Genomic DNA, 23,554 nt, shown 5'->3' with positions numbered 1-23,554 from the left:
CTCCCTTGACTTCTGAAACACAAATCTGTCCTGTTGTCCCACTTAGAAAAGAAATATGTCATTATGAGAAAAAGCATTGACTTCTCTACCTTTGTCACCACGCATGTGTGTGCACATGTGTTTGTGCACAAATATACACGTACTCATCCCTTGTGTTGTTCTCACTCAACACACTCTCCCCGCTTGGTCTCATCTCTTCCCGTGTCAGCCCCTCGACCACCTCCTGTGAGCTTGTGGGTGCCTGAGCCCCGAATCTGTGTCTTCAGCCCTCAGCTGCTTTCTGAACTCCAGACCCATAAACCTAAACGCCCACTGGCACCTTCATTTCAGTGTTCCTGGTCCCCCAAAGTCCACCTCAAACTGAATTCACCAACTCACTGTCTGTCCGCCGCCCAGGTTCGCACCATCCCAGCGGCTTCATTCGTCATTTGCATCTGCACCAATCTCTCCTTTCTCTCGGTTCCCCCCATGTTGTACAGAATCAGTCTCACACATTAGCATTTACATTTTCTTTAATTATTTTCGTCTTTTAATTTAGCCTCCTCAGTTAAACTATAGGCTTCTTGAAGGCAGGGATCCCACCACGTCCTTGCGATATCTGACACTTAGCTGGACACACAGTAAATACACAGAACTGAATTGAATCATTCTCAAGTATAAAGACCCTGGCAAAAGAGGAACATAGCAAGAAATCATAAATACAACTGCTGTCTAAATCCAGAAGTAACAGAGGCAATTCATCTTCTCTGAGCACTACCAGTAGGAGAAATGATTTTAAAATAAAAAATAGATAAGGAATAGAAATGTGCTAACCTAGACTTTAAAAATTGAATTAAAACTATGTCTCCCGAAATTATTCCACATGCACGATTCTGTGTGATCCGATAATGTATCTCTCTCCACCTCTAACTCTCTTTTTTTGGCCAATGCATTTGAGGACAGAGGATAAGGACATGATTTATTAGACTACAGCAGCTCTGTCCTTAAAAGCAGCTGTCCGTTGGCTCTGAAACTGGTCCAGCAGCAGGAGGGCTCCTCAGCCCCTCCTGGGCCTGTGGCAGGTCCCCATGGGGCAGCAGTGGCCCCCCCGTGGCTGAAGGAAGAGGCGACCCTCCACTTTCCCATCCCAGGCTACCTCGGACACCCAGGGGCCCCGCAGCTGGCGGCCCCCAGCCTTTCTCAGAGTTAAAAATGATTATGAAACTACCTAGTCCCTGTCTGTCCTCCAAAGGCAGAAAATCACGAAATCAGCACCTCTACAGGAGTTCTAGAATCCGTGGAATCTTTTCCACATGGACACTAAGCTAGAGAAGTTGAAGACATGGTGACAGGTACAGCTCTGATGGCGGGAGGGTCTAGACACGGGTCTGTGCAGAGACAGTACTTCAGTCACCGGGTTTTGTGTTTCTCACTGCTCTCTTCATGCTCCAGAGGATGCTGAAGCAGGTGGCATTTCTTCAGCCTGCCTGGGCCTGGACCCAAGGCGGCCAGCATCGCCCCGGCCCTTGCCAGCTTCCACTTTTGGCCACTCAGTGGCATTCTGCATATTTCTGTCTCGGGCCCTGCCCCACTACACTTCCCACAGGTACGATTCTGGCATTTGTCCTTTACACATCTCACTGCGCAATTGTCCCTGCCTGGGACTTTATGGAAAGTAGACAAAAGTGCAACTTTCTTCTGTGGAAAAATGCTGCAATTCCCAGGCAGGTGCGTATGGGGGAAGGGCAGAGAGAAGAGAGCGGTTCCCTGAAATCACATGGGGAGGCACGTCCTGTGTCACAGCCTGTCACCTGCTAGCACGGGAGTGCGGAAATTAAAATCAGTAGAGAACATTTGGGAGTGATATTCATGATATTCATTGATTTTAGTTATTCAGACTGTGTGTTGGCCTCAACGCTAATTAAACAGCTGAGAGAAGAATGACTATTATTCTTGAGCAGCCATTGTGGGCTCAGGATGAGATATTTTAATCAAAAGATCCAGGAATAATCCTTCTTCACGGTTAAAAGAAAAATTATCTGCACATGTAGTAAAAAAATCTGCTTTAAAACAATAAAGCAGATCTTGTTAACAAAATCTGACATTCAGTCTTGCTTTTATCTGTGTGCTCTCTTATAGGAGCTGCTCATTTGCTATCAGTTCCTTAAACGACACTAGAAAAAGTGTTACGAGGGAGAAAGAATAATTAAAGTCATTCTCAACAGAAGTGGGACAGATAGATGTCTCTAATCACCATTCTTTGATCACAAATGTCATTTATTCTTAACATAAATTTTATCTCTGGTTTCTTCCCTCACTTAGTAGCAATGAAATATCCTATGAGGTGTTACAAGATTTAAATTCTCACATATAAGTAATGAGGGCTGTTCAAAGAAGACCTAGAAAACACGAATTTATGAGTGATGAAATAATTTCCTTTGAGTAAGGCCTTAGAAGTCAAAGCTTCTATGATGTCCCACCCAACACAATTGCGTGTTGCCTTGTGCCACCGTCTCGTTCCTGTCTGGCGTTCCCCCTCGATCCTGAACCTGCCTTCTTTCCCTCCTTCCCAGCTCAGCTCCCAGGCTACTTTGGACGCTAAGAGCTGCACTGAGAACCTACATGCCCAGTGATGATCTCATGCTTGAGGGCACAGCAGGGACCTGTGGGCGCTCGGTCACCCGGCTCCCCTTCTCTGACAACCTTGCAGAGCAGTCGGTGACTTTCACCACCGTGAGAAGCCACCAGCACTCTCTCCTGCAACTTCAGTGGATCCATGAACTGGGGTATCTCTTTCTAGAATCATAAAGCTTTAGCGTTTAGACATTTAAAAAATTACACGAGCACTTTCAGGACAGAAAGTGCAACTTATTGATTTGTTATTTACTAAGTGATTTAGAAGTCATTAATAAATATTTGCTAAACTGTTGGCCCAATCAGTGAATGTTCTGGGGTTCCTTCACCACGACACGCTGCCTCACTGAAAACCTCCAGATCACGAGTGGACCAAACTCCATCCGCAGAAACGAACTCTCTAGATGCACTACACAAGTATTATTGCCTGCTCCAGAAAGTTGACTGGCTGGTTATTTGCTACTGGGTTTCTTTAGAGTCAGTCTGAAATGAAAGCTGCCGCTCCAAAGTGTGCATGTAATGTAAAGCATTGATAAGTGTCTCACTTGCGCTGTTTTCCTGAGTGTGGGTGTCAGAGAGCCTGACCTCCCCTCCTGCCACCAGGAGAAGGGGAACAACAGCTGGTGGTCACTAGCTCTCCTGGCTGTGATGACTTGCTCACATTGTACTTGACCGGATCGCTCCGTTCCACGGGAGGCACATTTTTATCTTCAGGACTCATACACGATATGAATGCCAGAATGATGACACCCAGTTCCAAAACTAAGAAATAGAAACTTGTGTGACTGGCTTCCGGACCTTCTGGCATATTCTGAACCTACCGAAATATCTGAAGCTCCCCCTGCTCAGTTGCCTTGAATAGGAATTGTGCTGACCAAAAGCTGGATTTAAAATGAGAAACTTGAGAACACCAGTTTGACCCACCTACACAGAGGCTTAAAGTATCCATTCCGATATAGACACCCAAGGACAGCCCGATTCTAATTTGGTAAGCTATCTGCCCATGAAAATGCGAGCCATCTAGGAAGTTTATCTTATTTAGCACTGGAAAGATGTCAGAAAACTGAGTCTATTATTTGAACTTTATCCATTACCAAGGAAATAAAATCAGAGGTCTGCAACTCATCTATTTAAAGCATTTATAAGATCTTTTTGTTAGAACAGAAATCAGTTCAGTGGTGATGGTTTTAGATATCAAAAAGGGTAAAGTGCACATGTTATCCTGTCAGGTGTCTTTAGAAGGAAGGGCACTTATATAAGGAAGAGAAAAGACAGATATGTCTCTGGAGAGTACAATAGACCCGCGGCTGTGGATAGAACTTTGAACTAACTGTGTCCTAGAGTTTTAAATACCACCAACATTTCTGAAAGCTAACTTTATAGATTTTGATTTGTATTTGACTACTCAGCATGAAATGGACTGAGAGTTTTCTGTGACTCTAAAAGCTATAGAAGAAAATGCACATTTCCTATTTTCTGTTAGAGACTATTGAGGATAACAGATATGTATAACTAGAATGATATTTATATGAATTTATATTTTGAATGAGGTCCAGAATCTGGTTACATATAGCTCCCCATAACACAATACAGAATGGTCTAGATACTATGAACTCAGAGAAGGAAAAACAAAACTGTTCAAAATGTCTATCACTAAGTTATAACCTAAAGGACAATGGCTAACTCCCACATACACAGAGATCATTTGTTTTTTGAAAAAAAAAAAAAAAACCTTCCAACTCTGGAAAACATAGCGTTCATCAGAAGTTATCACTCAGATTTAATCAGTTAACGTTGAGATTAGGCTCTAGTGTGAGCAGCAGGATAAAGATGCCTGAGTAGGAGGCACGTGTCAATTTAATGGTAAACTGAGAAATGCAAACAGGAAGGAAAATAAGCTCCTTGTAATCAGAAGGGCAGAAAACCCACCTAGGAAGTCTCATAAACTACTGGGAGAATGATTTTAGGAAAATCAACTAGGAACATAGTTCAACTGATGTTATTTATCTTTAAGATTTCTAATCCGTGGTCTCTGGAGAATAATGTGCCAATTGCAGACGACTGACAGAGTGAACCTGATGGTCAGAGGGCAGCGGGGGAGGCTGGCATGGGCACAGAGCCTGAAGGCCACGCGTGACGAGAGCATCCGTATCGGGAACACGGTCCTTCCAACAGCGTGGGGCTGAATATTAGCTTTGACGCTTGCATGAAATGGGGCGTAAGACCACAAGAAACTCAGAATGAGAACAGTCATTGCAGACTTGTCCTGGGTCACTCCTGATGTCCCATGTCCTGATTGAGATCAGCTGGGGTCCTGAACCTGGGCAGCCTGAACTTGAATCCGGAAGTGCAGCCTTGGGCAAGAGTCTAGAGTGCACCGTGAGGATCCTGGGCAACCGCACAAGCACTGCGGAAGTACTGAGAGTTAGGTTAGCACTCACCGACCCATTCCTCAGGCTCATTTCAAATGTGATTCTGTTAATGTAGAATAATAACCAACACTCATTGGGGGGGGGGGACATACCAAAGACTGTCAAAGCAGTTTAGCATTTTTGTGATTGTTTCTGTTGTTCTTAAACTCACTCCTCACCATAGTCAATTTGGGTAGGTGTTTTTATAATCTGTTACTTTTCACAGATGTGGAAATTAATCCACAAAGAAGTACTCACGCGACACGCTCAGGGTCGCAGTTGGTAGATGGCAGAGCCGGAGTTGACCCAGCCATGCACTCACTGCACTGTAGCCTTTCCCGACAGCCCACGACCAGAGGCGTCATTTCTTCCCCTGAATCCAGCAGTGTTCTGTCCTTCTTACTCCGTATCTTCTGCTGATTTCAGCTGTATCTACTTGATCACCTGTTGCCCCCGCAACCAGGTAACCCACTTGCCGAGAGGCAGTTATTGCTGCATCACTGTCTGTTCCCCCGGGGCCTGTTTTAATGTCCCCAACATCGTCAATGCTCAATAGATTTTGATTGTAGGATTGCATTAAACAGGGTGAAGGTCTGATCTGTCCAATCATTCATACCCCCACCCCATCCTCACTATGAACATCCCAGCCAGAGGGGACCCCTCCGCCCTCCCCGCCACCCTGCGAAGAAGATGGGGAGAACCAGACTCATTCATTAACACAACCAAATGCACCTCTCCGCTTCCACCGCACCTCCTCTCCCTGCGTCTCCAGCAAAATCTAAATGAATGAAGTGACGTCTTTCATTTACTTAATTTGATTATCTGGAGTTCCATGTTCTGCAATAAATTCTTAAAAGATTAGATAAATATTGGCCAAATTCAAGATTCTACAAAAGTTTTTCTAAAAGTCAATGTCAGCTAAAGATAGTTTACAAATGGATATTTTCATTTCTAATGAAATTTGGTGAAATGCGTGAAAAGGGGCTACAATAATTTAAGACGACCCAGAACGAGTGAAAGTCCAGCAGCCTGGGCTGTGCAGGTGGGCGCCAGGGTGTTTGCTAGAACCTTCCTTATCTCCCCCTTACCCTGTTTGCCCGAGAAGTCATCAGAGTTTGTGCTCTATACTCATAGCATGGAATGCAGTTAAAATATGCCCCTTTCTCCCTTTTCTTCCTGTACAACCAATTTCACCCTCTTTACCCAAGTCAGTAACCCTCTGAAAAGCCCCCTTGCCTTTTGTTTAAAAACAGGACAAACAGGCATCCCAGGATGACTTTCCTCAAACTCTGGGCATCCCCAGTACAGAAATAAACACCGGAGAAGGAAGATTTTATAGCCCATCCTCAGCCAGCTGGAAAATATAAAGCAGCTAAAGAAACTAAACTGAAGTCATAAAGTGCGAGAACATTGGGATTGGCAGGAACTTTGACTGCCCTGTGTTCCAGCCCCCTCCTATTTCAAGTGAGGGAATTGAAGCTCGGCGAGGGGATGTGTTTTGTTCAAACCCACACCAGGAGAGAAGGAAGGGCTGATTCACGTAACAGTGTGCACAAATCTCAAAACACTATGCTGAGAAAAAGAAGCCAGACAAAAAAGAATATGCACCATATTATTCCATTATGTTCTCGAACAGACAAAGCTAGGCTGTGGGGATAGAGAGAAAAATGGTTGGGTGGGGTACTTAGCAAAACGGGCCTAAGAGAGCCTTTGGTGGATTATGGAAATGTTCTTTATTTCATTGGGGTGGTGCTTGCACATGAATATTAGTGCCAAAGCTCACAAACTGCACAACTGAAATCTATGCATGCCATTGTATGTAAATTACATCTCAATAAGGCTTATTTAAAAATAACTTCTGAAGTTGTTACAGGCCACACAGGTGTGAGAGGTGGGGGTGACACTGGGACTCAGGCCATCTGTGCCCAGGCCTGGCCTGTCTGGTTCCACCTTCAGGTTCTTTTCTTTCCTGATGCAAATGCACATCTCAAAACCAAGCCAGATAATGGCCTGGAACCCCAGGTGATCGGCACTGGATGACTTTCTGAAGCAGCATCACAAAGAACATGAGAGGTGTTCCAGCGGGTTCGCAATTAAATCTGAGACATTAAATCATCTGCTCAGAACCACTCTGGGGGCAGCCATGACTCATGCAAATTTCAAGCAAGACAAAATAATGATTACAATTCCCGCAAGGAGGCAGGGGGAAGAAATGAATGAGCTAAAGAATATGAGGTGTCATCGGTAATTCTAGAAGTGATATGAAAGAATGAAAGTGCTCCCCATTTAGTTCTTTTCAAGCCTGCAAAAGGCCTCATCTAGACACATACTGTAATTATAATGTATCCCTAGGTACGGCGCAGATAGCAAAAGCACGCAAGCACGAGTTAGGGAAAATAGGGCTGCTAAAATTGCCTGTGCATTAGTGCTGTGTCTATAGAGATATGCAGGTTTTTTTCTGGCATCTCTGGAGTTCTTTTCTCTTCCATTTGAGAAGTTGGACCCTGTCTCATCTGAGGCCTTCCTCATAGAGGGGCGGGCTCTTGACAGTAGTGGACTTGAATGTCCCTCCACCAACGACAGGGCCGGGGGGAAACACCCTTTGGTCCACAGGCCCTGACCCGGCCTCACCGCTGCTGCTGGAACAGGCACCTGTTTGTCGTTGCCCCAGACAGCCCTTAGCTAGAGAGGTCGGTGACGCTCCCACTCTCCGTAGGAGAGCTGTTTTGCACATCCAGAATTATAAAATGAGGCAGGCAAAGAAGCAGCCTTGGGTTCCAGGTTTCACTCTTCATCCTGAGCTTCTCCGAGCAGCTTCCACATCATGATCAGCTGAAGAGAAATAACTTTCTCTGGGAAAGGACAGCTCTACTGTCAATACTTTCTTAAGCCCTGTTCATCTCAAAGCTTGACTGATAATACATATTTTATATTTTTCAAAGAAAAAAATTTTCATGAGAAAGCACCATTCCAAAGTCCCAAGCTCCTTGGTTGTTGGAGTTCTTGGTTACTACCAATAAACTACATTGAAAATTTTAAAAGAATATTGATATTTTTAGGTTTTGAAGAAGTCTGTGCATGATTTGTTGTCTATTTGCTTATTTGCAAAGAGAACATCTTGGGTGTTTAAGTTGCTTTTATTTTTTATTAAGTATAGAAGGTTCTTGATAGTTAGCACATCTTGCAAAACTGCCTTATTTATTATTGTACAACCCTCAGCTAACTCAGTACTATCCTTAAGTGAACTACAAAGTACTTAAAGCAAATATATTCCATCCCTGAAAATTAGTCTGAATGTCTGTACAAGCGCTTCACAAATAAATGAGTATAATTGGAATGAACAATAGGAAGCTTTTATCATGAGGATTCATACCTGCTGGGAAAATGGCAGAGAAACCACAGATATCACCATTGTTGTCTCAAAGAAAGAGGCAGATTTAGAAATTACTACTAATTTGTGGTCAATCTGATTTATTCTCTTAGACACTTGTGTCTCATTTTCAACCGACTGAAGTATCAAAGTAAGTAATGGCAACTTTTATATCCTTTATTTCTAGGTAACATAATGTCCTGAGGCCCGAAGTGTTCCCTGAGCTCAAATTTAAGTATATTAAGGGGGAGTCGTTCATTAGTCTATGGTATATACTCATAGTGCCTTTAAATTTTATTTTAATCATTCATACTAATTGACAGACTACGTCCCCTGGAAGCCCTGAAAAGTCTACTAATAGGCAATTGCTTTATATGTCAGAGTGATCATTTGCATTTCTAAACCTTTAATCCATTAGATAGTTAATATTTCTCTTGCCATTTAACAATGGCAAGAAATTTTACTGCCATTATGCTGTTTATGACATTTGCCAAAAAAGGGAAAGACGATATCTGTGCTGCTACCAGCAAAGAGCAATATGGTATTAATAATTTTATTAATTATTATTTTAGTACATATCATTATTATTATACAATGTAGCATACTATATTATATGATATATAGTGATATGTAATAATGATATCTATTGTTATTATTATTTTATATTAGATAATAGTAATGAAGGCAGATAACCTGACTTCTGCTCTTGGCTTTGCCAAAAATTATTTTTAGAACCTTGGATAAGTCACTCAACTTCTCTAAGACTCACTTTCCTAACCTATAATATAGAGATGAGAACATCTGGTCAATCACAGGAATGTTGTGCATTTTAGATGTGATAACGTTTGCAAACTATTTTAATCTGTTGCTGTATTCCAGCTACGCACACGTTCCACTCCGGCTGTCAGTGGTGGCATCCCCACTGTCGTCGCTGCTGTCCCAGCACAGCCTTGGCGAGCCGCCCTTTGTAGCACGGGATTATGAGTGTACTTGGGAACAGAACAAGGAGGTGGCGCACTTTGAGCTTCCTCACCGAGAGGATAAATCATGACTTCCGGAGGTCGGAGGTCGGAGGTCAGAGGTATTTGAAACCAAGGTGTCAGGAGGATCACACCCCCTGTGAGGCCCCGGGGGGGAAATCTTCCTTGACTCTTCCGGGTCCTGGCAGCCTCTGGTGTTCCCGGGCTCGGGGAAACGTAACCCCAATTTCTGTCTCCATCTGCACGTGGCCTTCTCTGTGTGCAAGTCTCCCTTTTCTTTCTCTTATGAAGACACCAGGTATTAGATTTAGGGCTTGCCCTAGCCCGAGGATGATTTCATTCGAGAGTCTGAACTGATTACATCTACAGAGACCCCATTTACATCTGAGGTCCTATTCTGAGGTTCCAGGTGAACATGGATTTTGGGGAGACATTATTCAAGCCACTATGCACACCAAGTGCCAGCTCCGAGAAGATGGCAAAAGCCATGTGGGAAGCTGTTTTGAGACGAACTTTGAGGCTAATTCAGGATGAGCTGGGCAGAGTGCCTGCATCATGCGCAAGGCCCCAGAAAGTGGACCCATACTTTTCTTACTCCTGTCATCACTAATCACTTATCCATGAGGGAACAGAGACTTAAAGAAGACTTGTCAGTGTCCAAGGTCACTCAATGGCAAAGTTGTAATAGAAATAAGATCTCCTGACTCACAATTCAGTGCTTCCCATACTACACAATCTAATAACCTCTACTCATATCAACACTTCTTTAAATATTACTTCTAAAAAGATAAATCTGAGACCTAGAAAATTACTAACACCCAAATCCTCGTGTTCCTGTAATCGGTCAGATTACAGCAGTACGTTTGGCTGCTTCCATTTTCAGCTGTGATGGAGTAACTGGTATCAGACTGAGCTGCCAACTGAGAACAAAAGAAAATCTTGATACTGTTAAATGAAAATAAATGTTTGAAATATTTGAAAGTTCTGTAGACTTAGTGTTACTGACATTGGTGTACACTGCTATCAAAAAGGGTTATACTTTAGAGCAGCAGTCTCCAACCTTTTTGGCACCAGGGACTGGTTTCATGGAAGACAAGTTTTCCGTGAAGCCAGAGCCACTGCTGGAGCGTGAGCTGCTCCAGGGCCAGTAGCCATTGCCCCTTTACAGCCTTGGGGCTGTGCCGCCATTTCACCAAGTCCACATGGGGGGCTGCAACACAACAACCCTGGCTGTTCAAAGTCTGGGCCGATGACTGTGGTCCTACACAGCAAGGAAGCCAACCCTGGGCCAGCCAAGCCAAATAGCCCAGCATACCTGCCCCCAGCAAGTCCCTCCAGCACCCCTGGCTGGAGAAACAGACTGACAGACATGCTCCTGAGATGCTGAGCCACTGCATTCTTGTTCCCCAGGCTAGAGAAGCAGCACAGTGGACCCAGTTCCAGTGGACACACCCTGAGCTGCCAGAGCCACCATGTGCCCATGATTTAGGCCAGTGCAACAGCCTGGGAGCCTTGCCCAAGAGAGCTAGTCCCCAGCCAGCCTACCCTGCACATGCCCCCAGCCTGAGAAGCAGCTTGGCAAGCTCACCTTCAGCATTACTGCACCAACACCACCACAGACTTCCGTAGCTGAGGTCACTGAGGCACTCACAAGCATTGCTAATGTGGATTACAGCTGAAGAAACTACACGGAGACTACACTACTGTGTTCACACAGAAACTAAGCCAATACACCCTACCCACCCGACATCCTAGGACCCATCTACGGGAAAAAGTCTTGTCTATGAAAGCTACCCATAGAATTAGAAGAGGCAACGATTCTACCACATGAACAAATGTTACTGTAGGGACATGAGAAACGTGAAAAAGCAAGGAAACATGACACCTCCATAGAAGCATAATTCCCCAGTGTTAGAATCCAAAAAAGGAAAATACAAAATGCCAGAAAAGAAACTCAGAATAATAATCTTGGCCGGGCGTGGTGGCTCACGCCTGTAATCCTAGCACCCTGGGAGGCCGAGGTGGGTGGATCACTCGAGGTCAGGAGTTTGAGGCCAGCCTGAGCAAGAGCGAGACCCCGTCTCTACTAAAAAATAGAAAGAAATTATCTGGCCAACTAAAATGTATATACAAAAATTAGCCGGGCATGGTGGTGCATGCCTGTAGTCCCAGCTACTCGGGAGGCTGAGGCAGTAGGATTGCTTAAGCTCAGGAGTTTGAGGTTGCTGTGAGCTAGGCTGATGCCACGGCACTCACTCTAGCCAGGGCAACAAAGCGACACTCTGTCTCAAAAAAAAAAAAATAATAATAATAATAATCTTAAAGAAACTTGATAAGATACAAGAGAATACAGATAGACAATTCAGTAAAATTAGTAAAACAATTCATTATCAGAATGGGAAATTCAACAAAGAGATAGCTAACATAAGAAAGGGTCAAACAGAAATCTTGGAGCTGATGAATTTAATGAATAAAATAAAAAATACAATCAAGAACTTCAAAAACAGAGTAGCTCAAGTAGAAAAAAGAATTTCTAAGCTTGAAAACCGGTCTTTAAAAACAATCCAGGAAGACAAAAAAAGAGAATAAAGAATAAAAAAGAATGAAGAAAGCCTACAGGACTTATGGGAAACCATAACACAAAGAAATATTCACTTTATAGGGGTTTAAAAAGGAGAAGAGATTGGAAAATGCTTAGAAAACTGATTTAATGAAATAATAGCTAAAAGCTTCCCAAGTCTTGAGAGAGACATAAACATCCAGATCCAGGAAGCTCAAAAGTTCCCAAATATACTCAACCCACAAAGGTCCTCTCTGAGGCACAGTATAGTCAAATTTCAAATGTCAAAGACAAAGAATTCCAAAAATAGCAAGAGAAAAGCTTCAAGTCACATATAAGAGAATCCTCATCAGACTAACAAGAGATTTCTCAGCAGAAAGCTTACAGGCCAGGAAAGAATGGGTTGATAGATTCAAGGTGCTGAAAGAAAATAAACCTGTCAACTAAAAATACTACACACAGCAAAACTATCCTTCAGGGGAAATAAAGTCTTCCCAGACAAGCAAAAAACTGAAGGAATTCATTATTACTAGACCAGCCTCACAAGAAATGCTTATGGGAGTCCTACATCTGGAAGCTAAAGGATGATAACTACCATTATGAAAACACCTGAAAATATAAAACTGACCATTACAGCAGATACACAAGGGAGAAAGAGAAAGGAATCCAATTTTATCACTGTAGAAAACCACCAAACTGCAAAGATAAACAAGAGAAGAGAAAGAAGCAGAATACACAAAACAATAAGAAAACAATTAACAAGATGACATGAGTAAGTCCTCACCTATCAATAATTACCTTGAATGTAAATGATATTCCCAAATTAAAAGGTATAGACTGGCTGAACTGATTAAAAAACAAGACCCAAATGTGCACTGCCTTTGAAAAACTCACTGCAGCTATAATGACACACATAGACTGAAAGTGAAATATATTAAAAAAAAATTTCATGCAAACAGAATCCACAAACAAGTAAGAGTAGCTACGCTTCTATCAGATGAAACAGACTTTAAGTCAAAACTGTAAAAAGAGACAAGGCAGGTCACTATATAATAATAAAGGGATCAATTCAGTAAGAGAATATAACAATTATAAATATATATTCACCCAACACCGAAGCACCCAGATATACAAAGGAAATATTATTAGATATAAAGTAAGACACAGATTCCAATACAATAATAGTTGGGGACTTCAACAACCACTCTCTGCACTGAGCAGATCATTTAGACAGAAAATCAACAAATAAATTGGAGTTAAACAGCAATATTGACCAAATAGACATATAAGACATGTAGAGAACATTTCATCCAACAGGCATAGAACACACATTCTTTTCATAAGCACATAGAACATTCTCCAGAATTGATCATTTGTTAGGCCACAAAACAAGTCTAAACAAATTTTTAAAAATCAAACCTATACAAGTACCTTTTTTGACCACAATTGAATAAAACTAGAAATCACTAACAAGAGAAACTTCCATAACTGTACAAATTCATGGATATCAAGCAACATACTCCTGAGTGGCCAAGGGGTCAATGAAGAAATTAAGAAGAAAATTTAAAAATTTTTTGAAACAAATAAAAATAGAAACACAACATACTAAAACCTATGGGATACAGTAAGGGGATACAGCAAGAGCAGTGCTAAGAGAAAAATGTAATTAATGCAATAAATACCTGCATTAAAAAAGTAAAAAGATTTTAAATAAACAACCTTACAATGCACTTCAAGAAACCAGAAAAGCAAGAACAAATCAAACCCCAAATAAATGAAGAAATAATAAAGATAAGAACAAATTAAAGAGAAAATTAAAAATAAAGATTAAAGCAGAATGTAAAAATTGAAACCAAAAAAATACAAAAGATCAACAAAATATTGATGTTTTGAAAAAATTGACAAATCATTAACTACACTAAGAAAAAAGAGAAAAAAATGCAAATAAATAAAATTGGAAATAAAAATGGAGACATTACAAATGATACCACAGAAATACAAAGGATGATTAGAGACTATTACAAACAACTATATGCCAATAAACTGGAAAATCTAGGAAAAATGGATAAATTCATGGACACATGCTACTTACCAAGATCCAACCAAGAAGAAATAGAAGACCTAAACAGACCAATAATGAGTAACAAGATTGAATAAGTAACAAAAAGACTCCAACAAATAAAAGTCCAGGACCATGTGGATGACTTCACTGTTGAATTCTACCAAACTTTTAAAGAGGAACTAATACCAATTTTTCCCAAAATATTCCAAAGAACTGGCGTGGAGAGGATTTTTCCAAACTCATTCTATTAGACCACCACTATCATGGTACCAGAATCTGACAAGAGCACAACACTAACAAACACAAAACTACAGTCCAATAGCCTTGATGAACATAGAGACAAAATTTGTCAGTGAATACTACCAAACCAAAGAAATCAAGAAAGCAATTCCATTTATAATTGCTGCAAAATAAATAAATAAATAAACAAACATGCAAACAAATAATCTGGGAGTAAATTTAACCAAAGAGGTGAAAGATCTCTACAAGGAAAACTATAAAATACTGATGAAAGAAATTGAAGAAGAAAAAAAAAAAAAGAAAGAAATTGAAGATGACCCTCTCCCCCATAAAAAAGAAGAATGGAAAGACATCCATGTTTATGGATTGGAAGAATTAACATTCTTAAAATGGCCATACTTTCCAAAGAGATTTACAGATTCAGTGCAATTCCTATCAAAATACCAACGATATTCTTCACAGAAATAGAAAAAATTCTAAAATTCTTATGGAACTGCAAAGGACCTCAAATAGCCAAAGCAATCCTGAGCAAAACAAACAAACAAACAAAAACTCAAAGCTGGCTGTATCATACTACCTGACTTCAAAATATACTACATAGCTATAGGAACCAAAACAACATGGTATTGGCACAAAAATAGACACATAGACCAATGGAACAGAATAAAGAATCTAGAAATAAGTCCATCTATTTATAGCCAACTGACTTGACAAAGTCATCAAGAACATTCACTGGGGAAAGAACAGTGTTTTCAAAAAATGTTGCTGGGAAAACTGGGTATTCATCTGTAGAGAAATAAAACTAGATCCTTATCGCATACCACATACAAAGATCAATGCAAGATGGATTAAAGATTTAAATGTAAAACACAAAACCATGAAACTACTGAAAGAAAACACAGGGAAAAAGCTTCAGGACATTGGTCTGGGCAAAGATTTTATGGATAAGACATCAAAATCACCAGCCACAGAAGCAAAAATAGATAAATTGCATTAAATCAAACTGAAAAGCTTCTGCACAGCAAAGGAAACACCCAACAAAGTGAAGAGACAACCTGCTTAATGGGAAAAAGTATTTGAAAACTATTCATCCAACAAGAAATTAACATTTCAAATATACAAGGAACTCGAACAACCCAGTAGCAAAAAAGGTCAATCTGATTACAAATGGCAAATGACCTGAGCAGACATCTCTCAAAAGAAGACCTATAAATGCCCAGCAAGTATATGATAAAATGTCCATTATCAGTAATTAACAGGGAAATGCAAATCTAAACCATAATGAGGTATTATCTCACCCCAGTTAAAAAGACTATTATTAAAAAGACCAAAAATGATAAATGCTGGGGAGGATGCAGAGAAAGGGGACGTCTCACACATTGTTGGAAAACATTATGGAGGATCCTCACAAAACTAAAAATAGAATGACTACGTGATCCAGTAATCCTGCTACTGTGTATAAATCCAAACCAAAGAAAATCAGTATATTGAAGAGATAGCCATGCTCCCATGTGTATCGCAGCATTATTCACAATAGCCAAGACATGGAATTGACCTAAGTGAACATCAGTGGATGAATGGATAAGGAAAATGTGGTCTATACACAATGTAACACCATTCAGTCATATAAAAGAATGAAATCTTGTCATTTGTGGCAATGTGGATGAGCTAGGAGGACGTTATGTTAAGTAAAACAGTCAGGCATAAAAAGAAAATACTGCATGTTCTCACTCATATGTGGGAGCCAGAAACCTTGAGCTCACAGAAGTAGAGAGTAGAATAGTGGTTAGTGGAGGCTGAGAAGGGGAGTGGGAGGCACATAGGGAGAAGTGGCTTAATGGACACAAATGTACAGCTAGGTAGGAGGTATAAGTTCTAGGGTTTCACTGCACAAAAGGGTGATTATAGGTAACCATGATTTATTGTGTATTTTCAAATAGCTAGAAGAGAAAATTGTGAATGTTCCTAACACAAAGAAATAATAAATGCTTGAGGTGATGGATTTGCTAATTACCCCGATTTAATCATTATATCTTATACACATACATCAAAATACCACGCTGTACCCCATTAAATATGGATAATTATGTGTCAAAAGCAATAATAAATTTAATTATTATTTAACTTAATTTAATAATTAATTTTAAAAATAGAATTTTCAAATTATCTCATTTATTCTAGTGTCCCCAAACAACAAGTCCGTAGGAATAAATCTACATGAAGATGTGTAAGACCTCTACAAGGAAATCTGTAAAACATTACTGAGAGAATTAAAGGAGACATAAATAAATGCTGGTATATACCAGGATTATGGATTAGAAGACTCAATACTGTGAAGGCTTTTTTGAGAAAGTTGAGAAGCTGATTCTAAAATTTATACACAAAGGGGTCAAGAATAATGAAGATAGTCTTGAATGAGAAGACACAATCAGAAGATTTAGTCTATCAGATATCAAGACTTACTACAAAGCTGTAGGAAATAAAGTAATGTGATAGTAGCATAAACACACGTAGACTGAGACAGAATACCGAATACAAAGACACGTGCACATGTCTGTAAGTCACCTGATCTGCAAATAAAGGCCTATTGAAATGCTCTTTTCAATACATGGTACTGGATCAAGTGGTATTAGTATGAAAAAATCCTAACTCTTGTTCTCTCCCTCACACTATACATAAAATTAATACCAGATGGATCAAAGACCTACATTTGTAAGGGAAAAAAACTACACAGTCTCTAGATGGTAACATAGGAGATTATCTTAATGACTTTGTGATAGGCAGACGATTCTTAGACAACAACCAAAAACTTTAGCCATAAAAGAACAGACTGATAAATTGGACTTCATTAAAAATTAAGAACTTCTACAGCTTATTAAGAAAACAGCTAATTTTTATAAACAGGCAAAAGACTTGAAGAAGCCCTTCACACACACATGCACACGCACACACATCCACACGCACAAACATGTACGCATGTACAAGATATCCAAATTATGCATAGGGGCAGATGCAACAGGCATGTGAGACAGGGTTAAATAATTATTTTCTTCATATTTCCCTAATTGCACTCTTCAGAGCAGAGCAACTTGGTGCTTTTGAGTTAGAAATGAGTGGTGTCTTGTTACAGGAAGGGAGACAGCACAGTGGATGGTCCCTTCTGAAGTCATGTGCATCTATTAAATCACTTCAAGGACATGGTGCCCTCTCTTTCCAAGTTCAGCGTAGTCTTTACTGGCACTCGTCCCAAGCCAGAGCTTGCAGTAACTGAGCCACATGCAGTAAGTAACGGCCTGATTCCGATACTGCAGGGCTCAGCCCTGGCTCTGCCATTTGCAGGCAGGAGGATTTGGGGTAAGTTACATAACTGCTCTGAGTATTCGTTTTTGCAGGCAAGATAATGGGCCAATAATATTTATCTCAAAGATAGTTAAGGGCGTTAAATGAGACGGTAGGTGTGAAAATACCTAGCATAGACTATGGCGTGTGGAGTTTTATCTGTACAGACAGAGAAGAGAGACATTTTCCTGAATCTGGTTATTATTTCTGCATTAGTTGTTTCCGTACTTCATGCCATTTAAAGTCACCGTTGCTTGCTTCTATGTAGTAAGAGCAATGAATGCGTGCTCCCAAAAGATGGTCATTCATTACTGCAGGTGTTTATGTGTCTGCACATCAGATACAGGTTAATTAGAATGTATACGGCGCCTCTCACAACATACTAATTAGAGAGATAGTGAAAACATATCACTGGGGGTGCAGTATCTGATAATCAATACAAGCGCACTAGGCATTCCATAACAAATCAGAGAAAATCTTCTTTTTGAAGAATTACCCTGATAAGAGTCCTCTGGGTGGATCCGAATGAAGGAAGCAATGAAACCGGCTTTGCCTCCCACAACAGCACAATTTCGAGAGGAAAACCAAGAGTCAGTAAATAACTCTGGGTCTGAGTTTCCCCACCTGAGCCAGACTCCCTGTGACCTACGTCTTCACAGTATCTTTGCAAAACAATTTCCTCACCTGGAGTGCTCCTTCTCATACCCCCACCTGGAAAATTGTTACCTGTCTTGTGAAATCACACATTCATTCAATCAGAAATGTTTATAAGGCACCTAAAATGTATCAAATGCTACACTGGGCACCAGCAATACAACGTTGAGCAAAATTAGACCGTGGCCTCACGATTATACACCCAACTTCTGCACCAGCGCCCACGTAAGGCTCGCGCTGTGCTGCTCTCTGCTCGGGCTTTCAGCTTTGAGTGCGCACGTGGTGCTAGAACAATCTGTGAGCTTACATGGCTATTTCCCCAGTCTGGCAGGGGGCCGGACGAGATCTATTAATCTTTTCTTCCCCAGTGCACGGCTCGGAGTCTGACACATAGTGGGCGCTCAATAAATGTTTCTTCAATGAATTATTTATTATTCATGAGATTTTGATACAGTTGAATCTGTTAAATGATTCTCCTAATGAATATTAGAGAAATGAAACAATTATGCTTGGGAAAATTACATCTTTTTGACACATTCTTTGTTTTTTTCTTATTTTATTAGCATTTTATTAACAGTCCTAGCACAGCTGCTTTAAAAATGCTCACAAAACTAATATAAATTGTTTTTAAAGAGACACATAGCACAAATATAGGTGAGATGTTGCCTGATTAGTCTTTCCTAGTTTAAACTTATGAGTGTCTGTGAAAAAAATAGAATGAGCTTTCATTTAATTGAAAATAGCTATCTATATAAATGATTTAATATACTGCGGCATTTGTTAAGTTTCTATAACAATCAACAACATTCATCCAAAAAGGGGAAGCGGTAAAAAGACATTCATAGAATTTGTCTCCACAACACCAAAGTCTGGCACATCCTACAAATAAGGGTAGCATTGTTTATTTAAAAACACTTTGTATAGACCTAAAAGTGTCCTCAAGTTCACTGAAGTGTGCTGAACTGTCCTTGAAAAAATGAAAAAGAAAATAAGAAAACTTATTATTTGTGCCAAAACAGGGAGAAGAAGCCATTCTTCAAGTAAGCATAAATAGCATGAGAACTATAAAGCTAAAGAAACATAATTTCCCTCTACTTAGTTTGAAATAAATGAAATATTTTGCCTCGAGTCATCTTGCTAAAAATTACACAGAAAAATACTGAAGAGTGAAAGCACAGAGGTACCTACTTGGTCTGGTGTTTAGATCCCTTCAGATGGGCGTGGTACTGTTCTATCGAGTTTAGGGACACGCTGCAGATGGTACATCTGTAATTGCGCCTCAGACCTGTGGACGACAGAGAAACCTTGTTAGCTGCACCCAGCTGTCAACCCCCCAGGTGGATCCTAGCACCCCCAAGTCCAGGAGTGTCTGAGAGGACTTCTGGTCTCCCCACCAAGGCCACTTCAATCCCTCCTTCCAGAGAGCAGCACGGGTCCCTTAGCAGAAGCGTGAGCAGGAGTATGTTAGAAGCAGCCCACGCCATTTCTGGATGGCTGAAATTATTAGAACATCCATCTTTGAACTGGGGTGAAATGTTTGCAGTAGTTGTGTGACTCAAACAAAGAAGCATTCTACTTTTTCCCTAAAGCATACAGACATAGTTGGCTATCATCTCTGCAGTGAAATTAGAGACGCCAGAGAAAAACTCTGTTCCAATTCCATTTTCACCTTGATTCCAGTGGCAGAATTGGAAATTCGCCTTTGACGTCATTTGTTTATGTGCTTCTTCTGGGATCATCTTATAAAATGTAAACACTCGGGAGAAGGAAATATACCAGTCTGGTTCACATGAAGTGTTACTTTCCACCAGACAGTTTATAAGACAATATGTTCATTCCCTTGTTCATTCACTTAATTAATTCACCATCCACTAGTACACCATCCACTTTGGGCCAGCTCTAGGCATTTCGAGATGAATAAGATGCTCTTTGGTTTCAAGAAGTTTAGTGAAAATATTGACTGTTTTACACTATTGAGTCATACAGAGCTAACCTGCGTTAGAAAGCAGCTTCCACTAAATAACTTTAAAGATCTGCCACAGATTGGAGACCCACAGTGGAACATAGTCCTCCTAAGAGAACATCCCTTCAGAGCAGAGAGAAAAGCAAAGTCAGACACGATCTGGAACCTTCGATTTTGATCCTGGCTCTCATCATTCCTGGTTCTGTGACGTAGGAAGTCACATAACTGCTTTCTGGCCTCAGTGGCTTCATCTACAAGTTGAAGACAAGGCCGGTCACGTCAGTGGGTGTCATCAGAGCTACATGAATAAGATGTATTAAAAGTTTAGCAAGTGAGTGCTGTTGCTATTAGTTTTCTGCAAAATTCTGTTTTACCACTGCGAGAGCCAGGACTACACAATTACAACATTTTCTTCTGGTTAATGCATAGCATTTTCTTTCTAAGAGGCAATGTTATTCTCTATTTTCCTAAAAATGAAATACGTAGAGACCTTTTTAAGAGAGGGCTGTGATTGTACTGTGAGGTCCTTCATACTAGAGTGTGGAGTTCTGTCGCAGCTCAAGTCTGCAGGGAAGGGATTCGGTGGGTCCACCCGAGAGGCTGGGAGGATGCCCTTGCACTGGGGAAGCAGAGTGCTGGACTCCAACACCATCTGCAAGATCCAAGGGCTAGCCACTGTGGTTTGTCAGTCACTCTGATGGCAAAGCATAAGAGGTGACAGAATTGGGCGTGGCCTATATTCTCAGAGTTCTCAGAACAAAAGACATGAGAATGTTTCCCGCAGACTGTGCGCACCATGTACGAGAGAAGCTGACTTGAAGATGTCTTAGATACGACCCACGGTGGCTGCCGCAAGTTGAGGGCAATGACCCGTGGGCAGAAAAATGCTGGAGGTGTCCGGCGGGCTATCCAGGTGCTTAGAGTGACTGGGGAGGAGATACTTAGCCCATCTTAAGGAGTGGTGAATCCCTAAAAAAGCTATGAAGACACCTCATGAGAAAAAATCAGTCTGCAACCCCTGCCAAGTCAAGCAGCATCCGTGCCAGCTTTGTGTGGTATCTGTCAAGCACAATTTTATTTCCCTGCCTTTCTAACCTTCCGCCCTGCATTGCTCGGCCCTGGAGGAAACGGAAGCCACACATCGAGGTAAGAGAAGAAAAGCAAAAGCTCCAGGCAGAGAAAGAGAGAGAGAAACCGCCTCACTCTCTTTTCCCAGGCCCAGTGGTCAGCCTTGCACAGACCTGAGCTGGTAGAGGAGGAACTAACTTTCAATACATTTTGGAGATTTTTAAAAAATTTTCTCTATCCTGGATATACCATAATTAAGGAAATGGAGGGTTTACGTGCTTAACAAATGTGCAAAGACTCTTTACTACTTACAAGGGAAAATTCATTAAACGTGCCCTAGTTTCTATCCAAAAGTTGGGAAAGAATAACCCCACAGAGACAATTTGAATAGGCAAAAGGAGGACAAGAGAAAGTTACTTCTGATTACAGCCAATCCCATGAGTCCTACTGACTGAATGTGACAGTGTTGTCAGAACTGCTCCCATGTCCCATGTCTGTAATGTGGACAGGGCGCAGAGCTTCCTGGGAGCAGTCACATTCTTAAGGCCCAATGCGCATTTCAGAGAAACCTACTTGGAACTTACATGGTAAGCTGGCTTGGCTAGTATGAGAACTAACTTGTTTTTGTTTCAATCACATAATTGGGCACTGACATGACTAATTGCTCAATTATGAGTTAATGTAATTATGGGAAAAACCCAACAATGAAACCACAAATATCTGGGATCTTCTTAGGAAGCAATCTAAGAGACCCACAACTTTCTCGGCACAAACTGCCAGTTCAGAGATGGAATAGACAACTGTTGACCCTCTAATGCCCTGAGCAATGAATCTCACACCTCAGTGTGTGGCTGCATCCTCCAGTGAGCATGGTCAAATGCAGATTCCCAGGAACAACTGGAAATTCTCATACTATAAGCTTTAGATGGGGCTTGGGAATGTACAAGAGGTTTTAGACCCTAGTCCCCAACCCCACCATATACTCACACTTTAAAAAGAACTCCTCTATAAAATCACACTCCTTTTGGGAACCTGAATTTGTCAGAATAATACTGGATCTTATTTTTCAAAAAAGCCATTCCATAAAAACAGCTATGCTTACATTGTCTTTCCATTTCACAGGTGTTCGTGACTCAGAAAGATTACCTGGTCCCTAAACTCAGAGGCTGTGAGTTATTGGGCCAGTGTGTGAGTTGTTTGAATGCTCACCCAGGGCTGACCGGTTCTCCTCTTTTATGTTTGGAACCAGAGTATGAAAACCAGCTCCAGACCTTACTCCCTCCAGAGTTCTCTATCAATCTTGTCATAACAAATGGTGACTACTATTTATGTGGGTCCTCTTCAGACTACAGGTTAATCAAAGCTCTCCCCATAATAAATGGGGGATCAGTTTAGCAATGGGCATAAATATTTATGTTTTAAAATGGGCATTTTTAAGAAGCCCAGCAAATCTTAAAAAATATTCTGATCTGTTGCTTTCCATAATAGTTCTCATGCTCTGCAGCCAGAGACGTGGGCAGGAAATATTTGGCCCTGTATTGCAATGCAACTGCAGGGATTATAAACTGGAAAGTCAGTGCACATAAACAAGAACAAAGGCAGAGAAGGGGTAGAGAGTCCTCCTCCACACATGACACCATGTCCTGGGAACTTAGTGCTTTATTGATGCTCAGTTGAAGTCCTAATTACTTTGGAATTACATGTCTCTTTTTTTCCTTAGAGAACTAGAGAATCTTATTATTAAACCACAAATGCTAGCTTTCTTATTCATTTTCAGCACAATACCATATTAAGAGTATTCTAAAACCTTTGCAGACCTAAAGATTATTTCTGCAGGATTGCCTGATATGTGCTAGAAAAATACAGTCCCTGCATGCAAGGAGCCGATAGATAGTCCCATTGGAAAGAGAAGGCCTGTATACAATCAGCAGTGTTGCAAGGCAGACCATTAGAAGTACTGCAGGGAGCATGAAGTGAAACGTTAGAGGAACTAGAGAAGATTGTTTCTAACTCAAAGCATCTGGAAAAGCTTGAAGATGCATCACTTTCATATTTATATTTCCTAGTATGATGTTTGCAAAACAGATGGTCCCGAAGAGTTTCACTGTCTGCGACTACTCGATGTGTCTTTTCAAGTCTTGCAAAGCTAGATGTCCCCGTGACTTCAACTGCGTCTGTTCTACATTAGAGAAACACCACTGAGCCTTTATTATGGTGCCAGATATTTTGCTGAATGTCAAAAATATAGGCAAGAAGAAGACAGGCGAGTACATTTTCTTATGGAGCTCATCAAA

General features: G+C 40.9%; 1 protein-coding gene across 2 annotated transcripts in view; it reads right to left on the bottom strand.

The window, feature by feature from the left end:
* Window positions 1-23,554, bottom strand: part of ZMAT4 (zinc finger matrin-type 4) — a 317,188-nt gene that overhangs the window by 27,552 nt on the left and 266,082 nt on the right. For both annotated transcript variants that reach the window (XM_045535764.1, XM_045535765.1), the window contains exon 6: window positions 19,418-19,514. In XM_045535764.1, the coding sequence (XP_045391720.1) occupies window positions 19,418-19,514 (97 nt within the window). The remainder of the gene's footprint in view (window positions 1-19,417; window positions 19,515-23,554) is intronic.

The sequence above is a fragment of the Lemur catta genome, chromosome 22 (genome assembly GCF_020740605.2).
Source record: "Lemur catta isolate mLemCat1 chromosome 22, mLemCat1.pri, whole genome shotgun sequence".
Lineage (NCBI taxonomy): Eukaryota > Metazoa > Chordata > Mammalia > Primates > Lemuridae > Lemur > Lemur catta.
The sequence above is the reverse complement of the archived record's forward strand: the minus strand, read 5'-3'. Positions and strand labels throughout refer to the sequence as shown.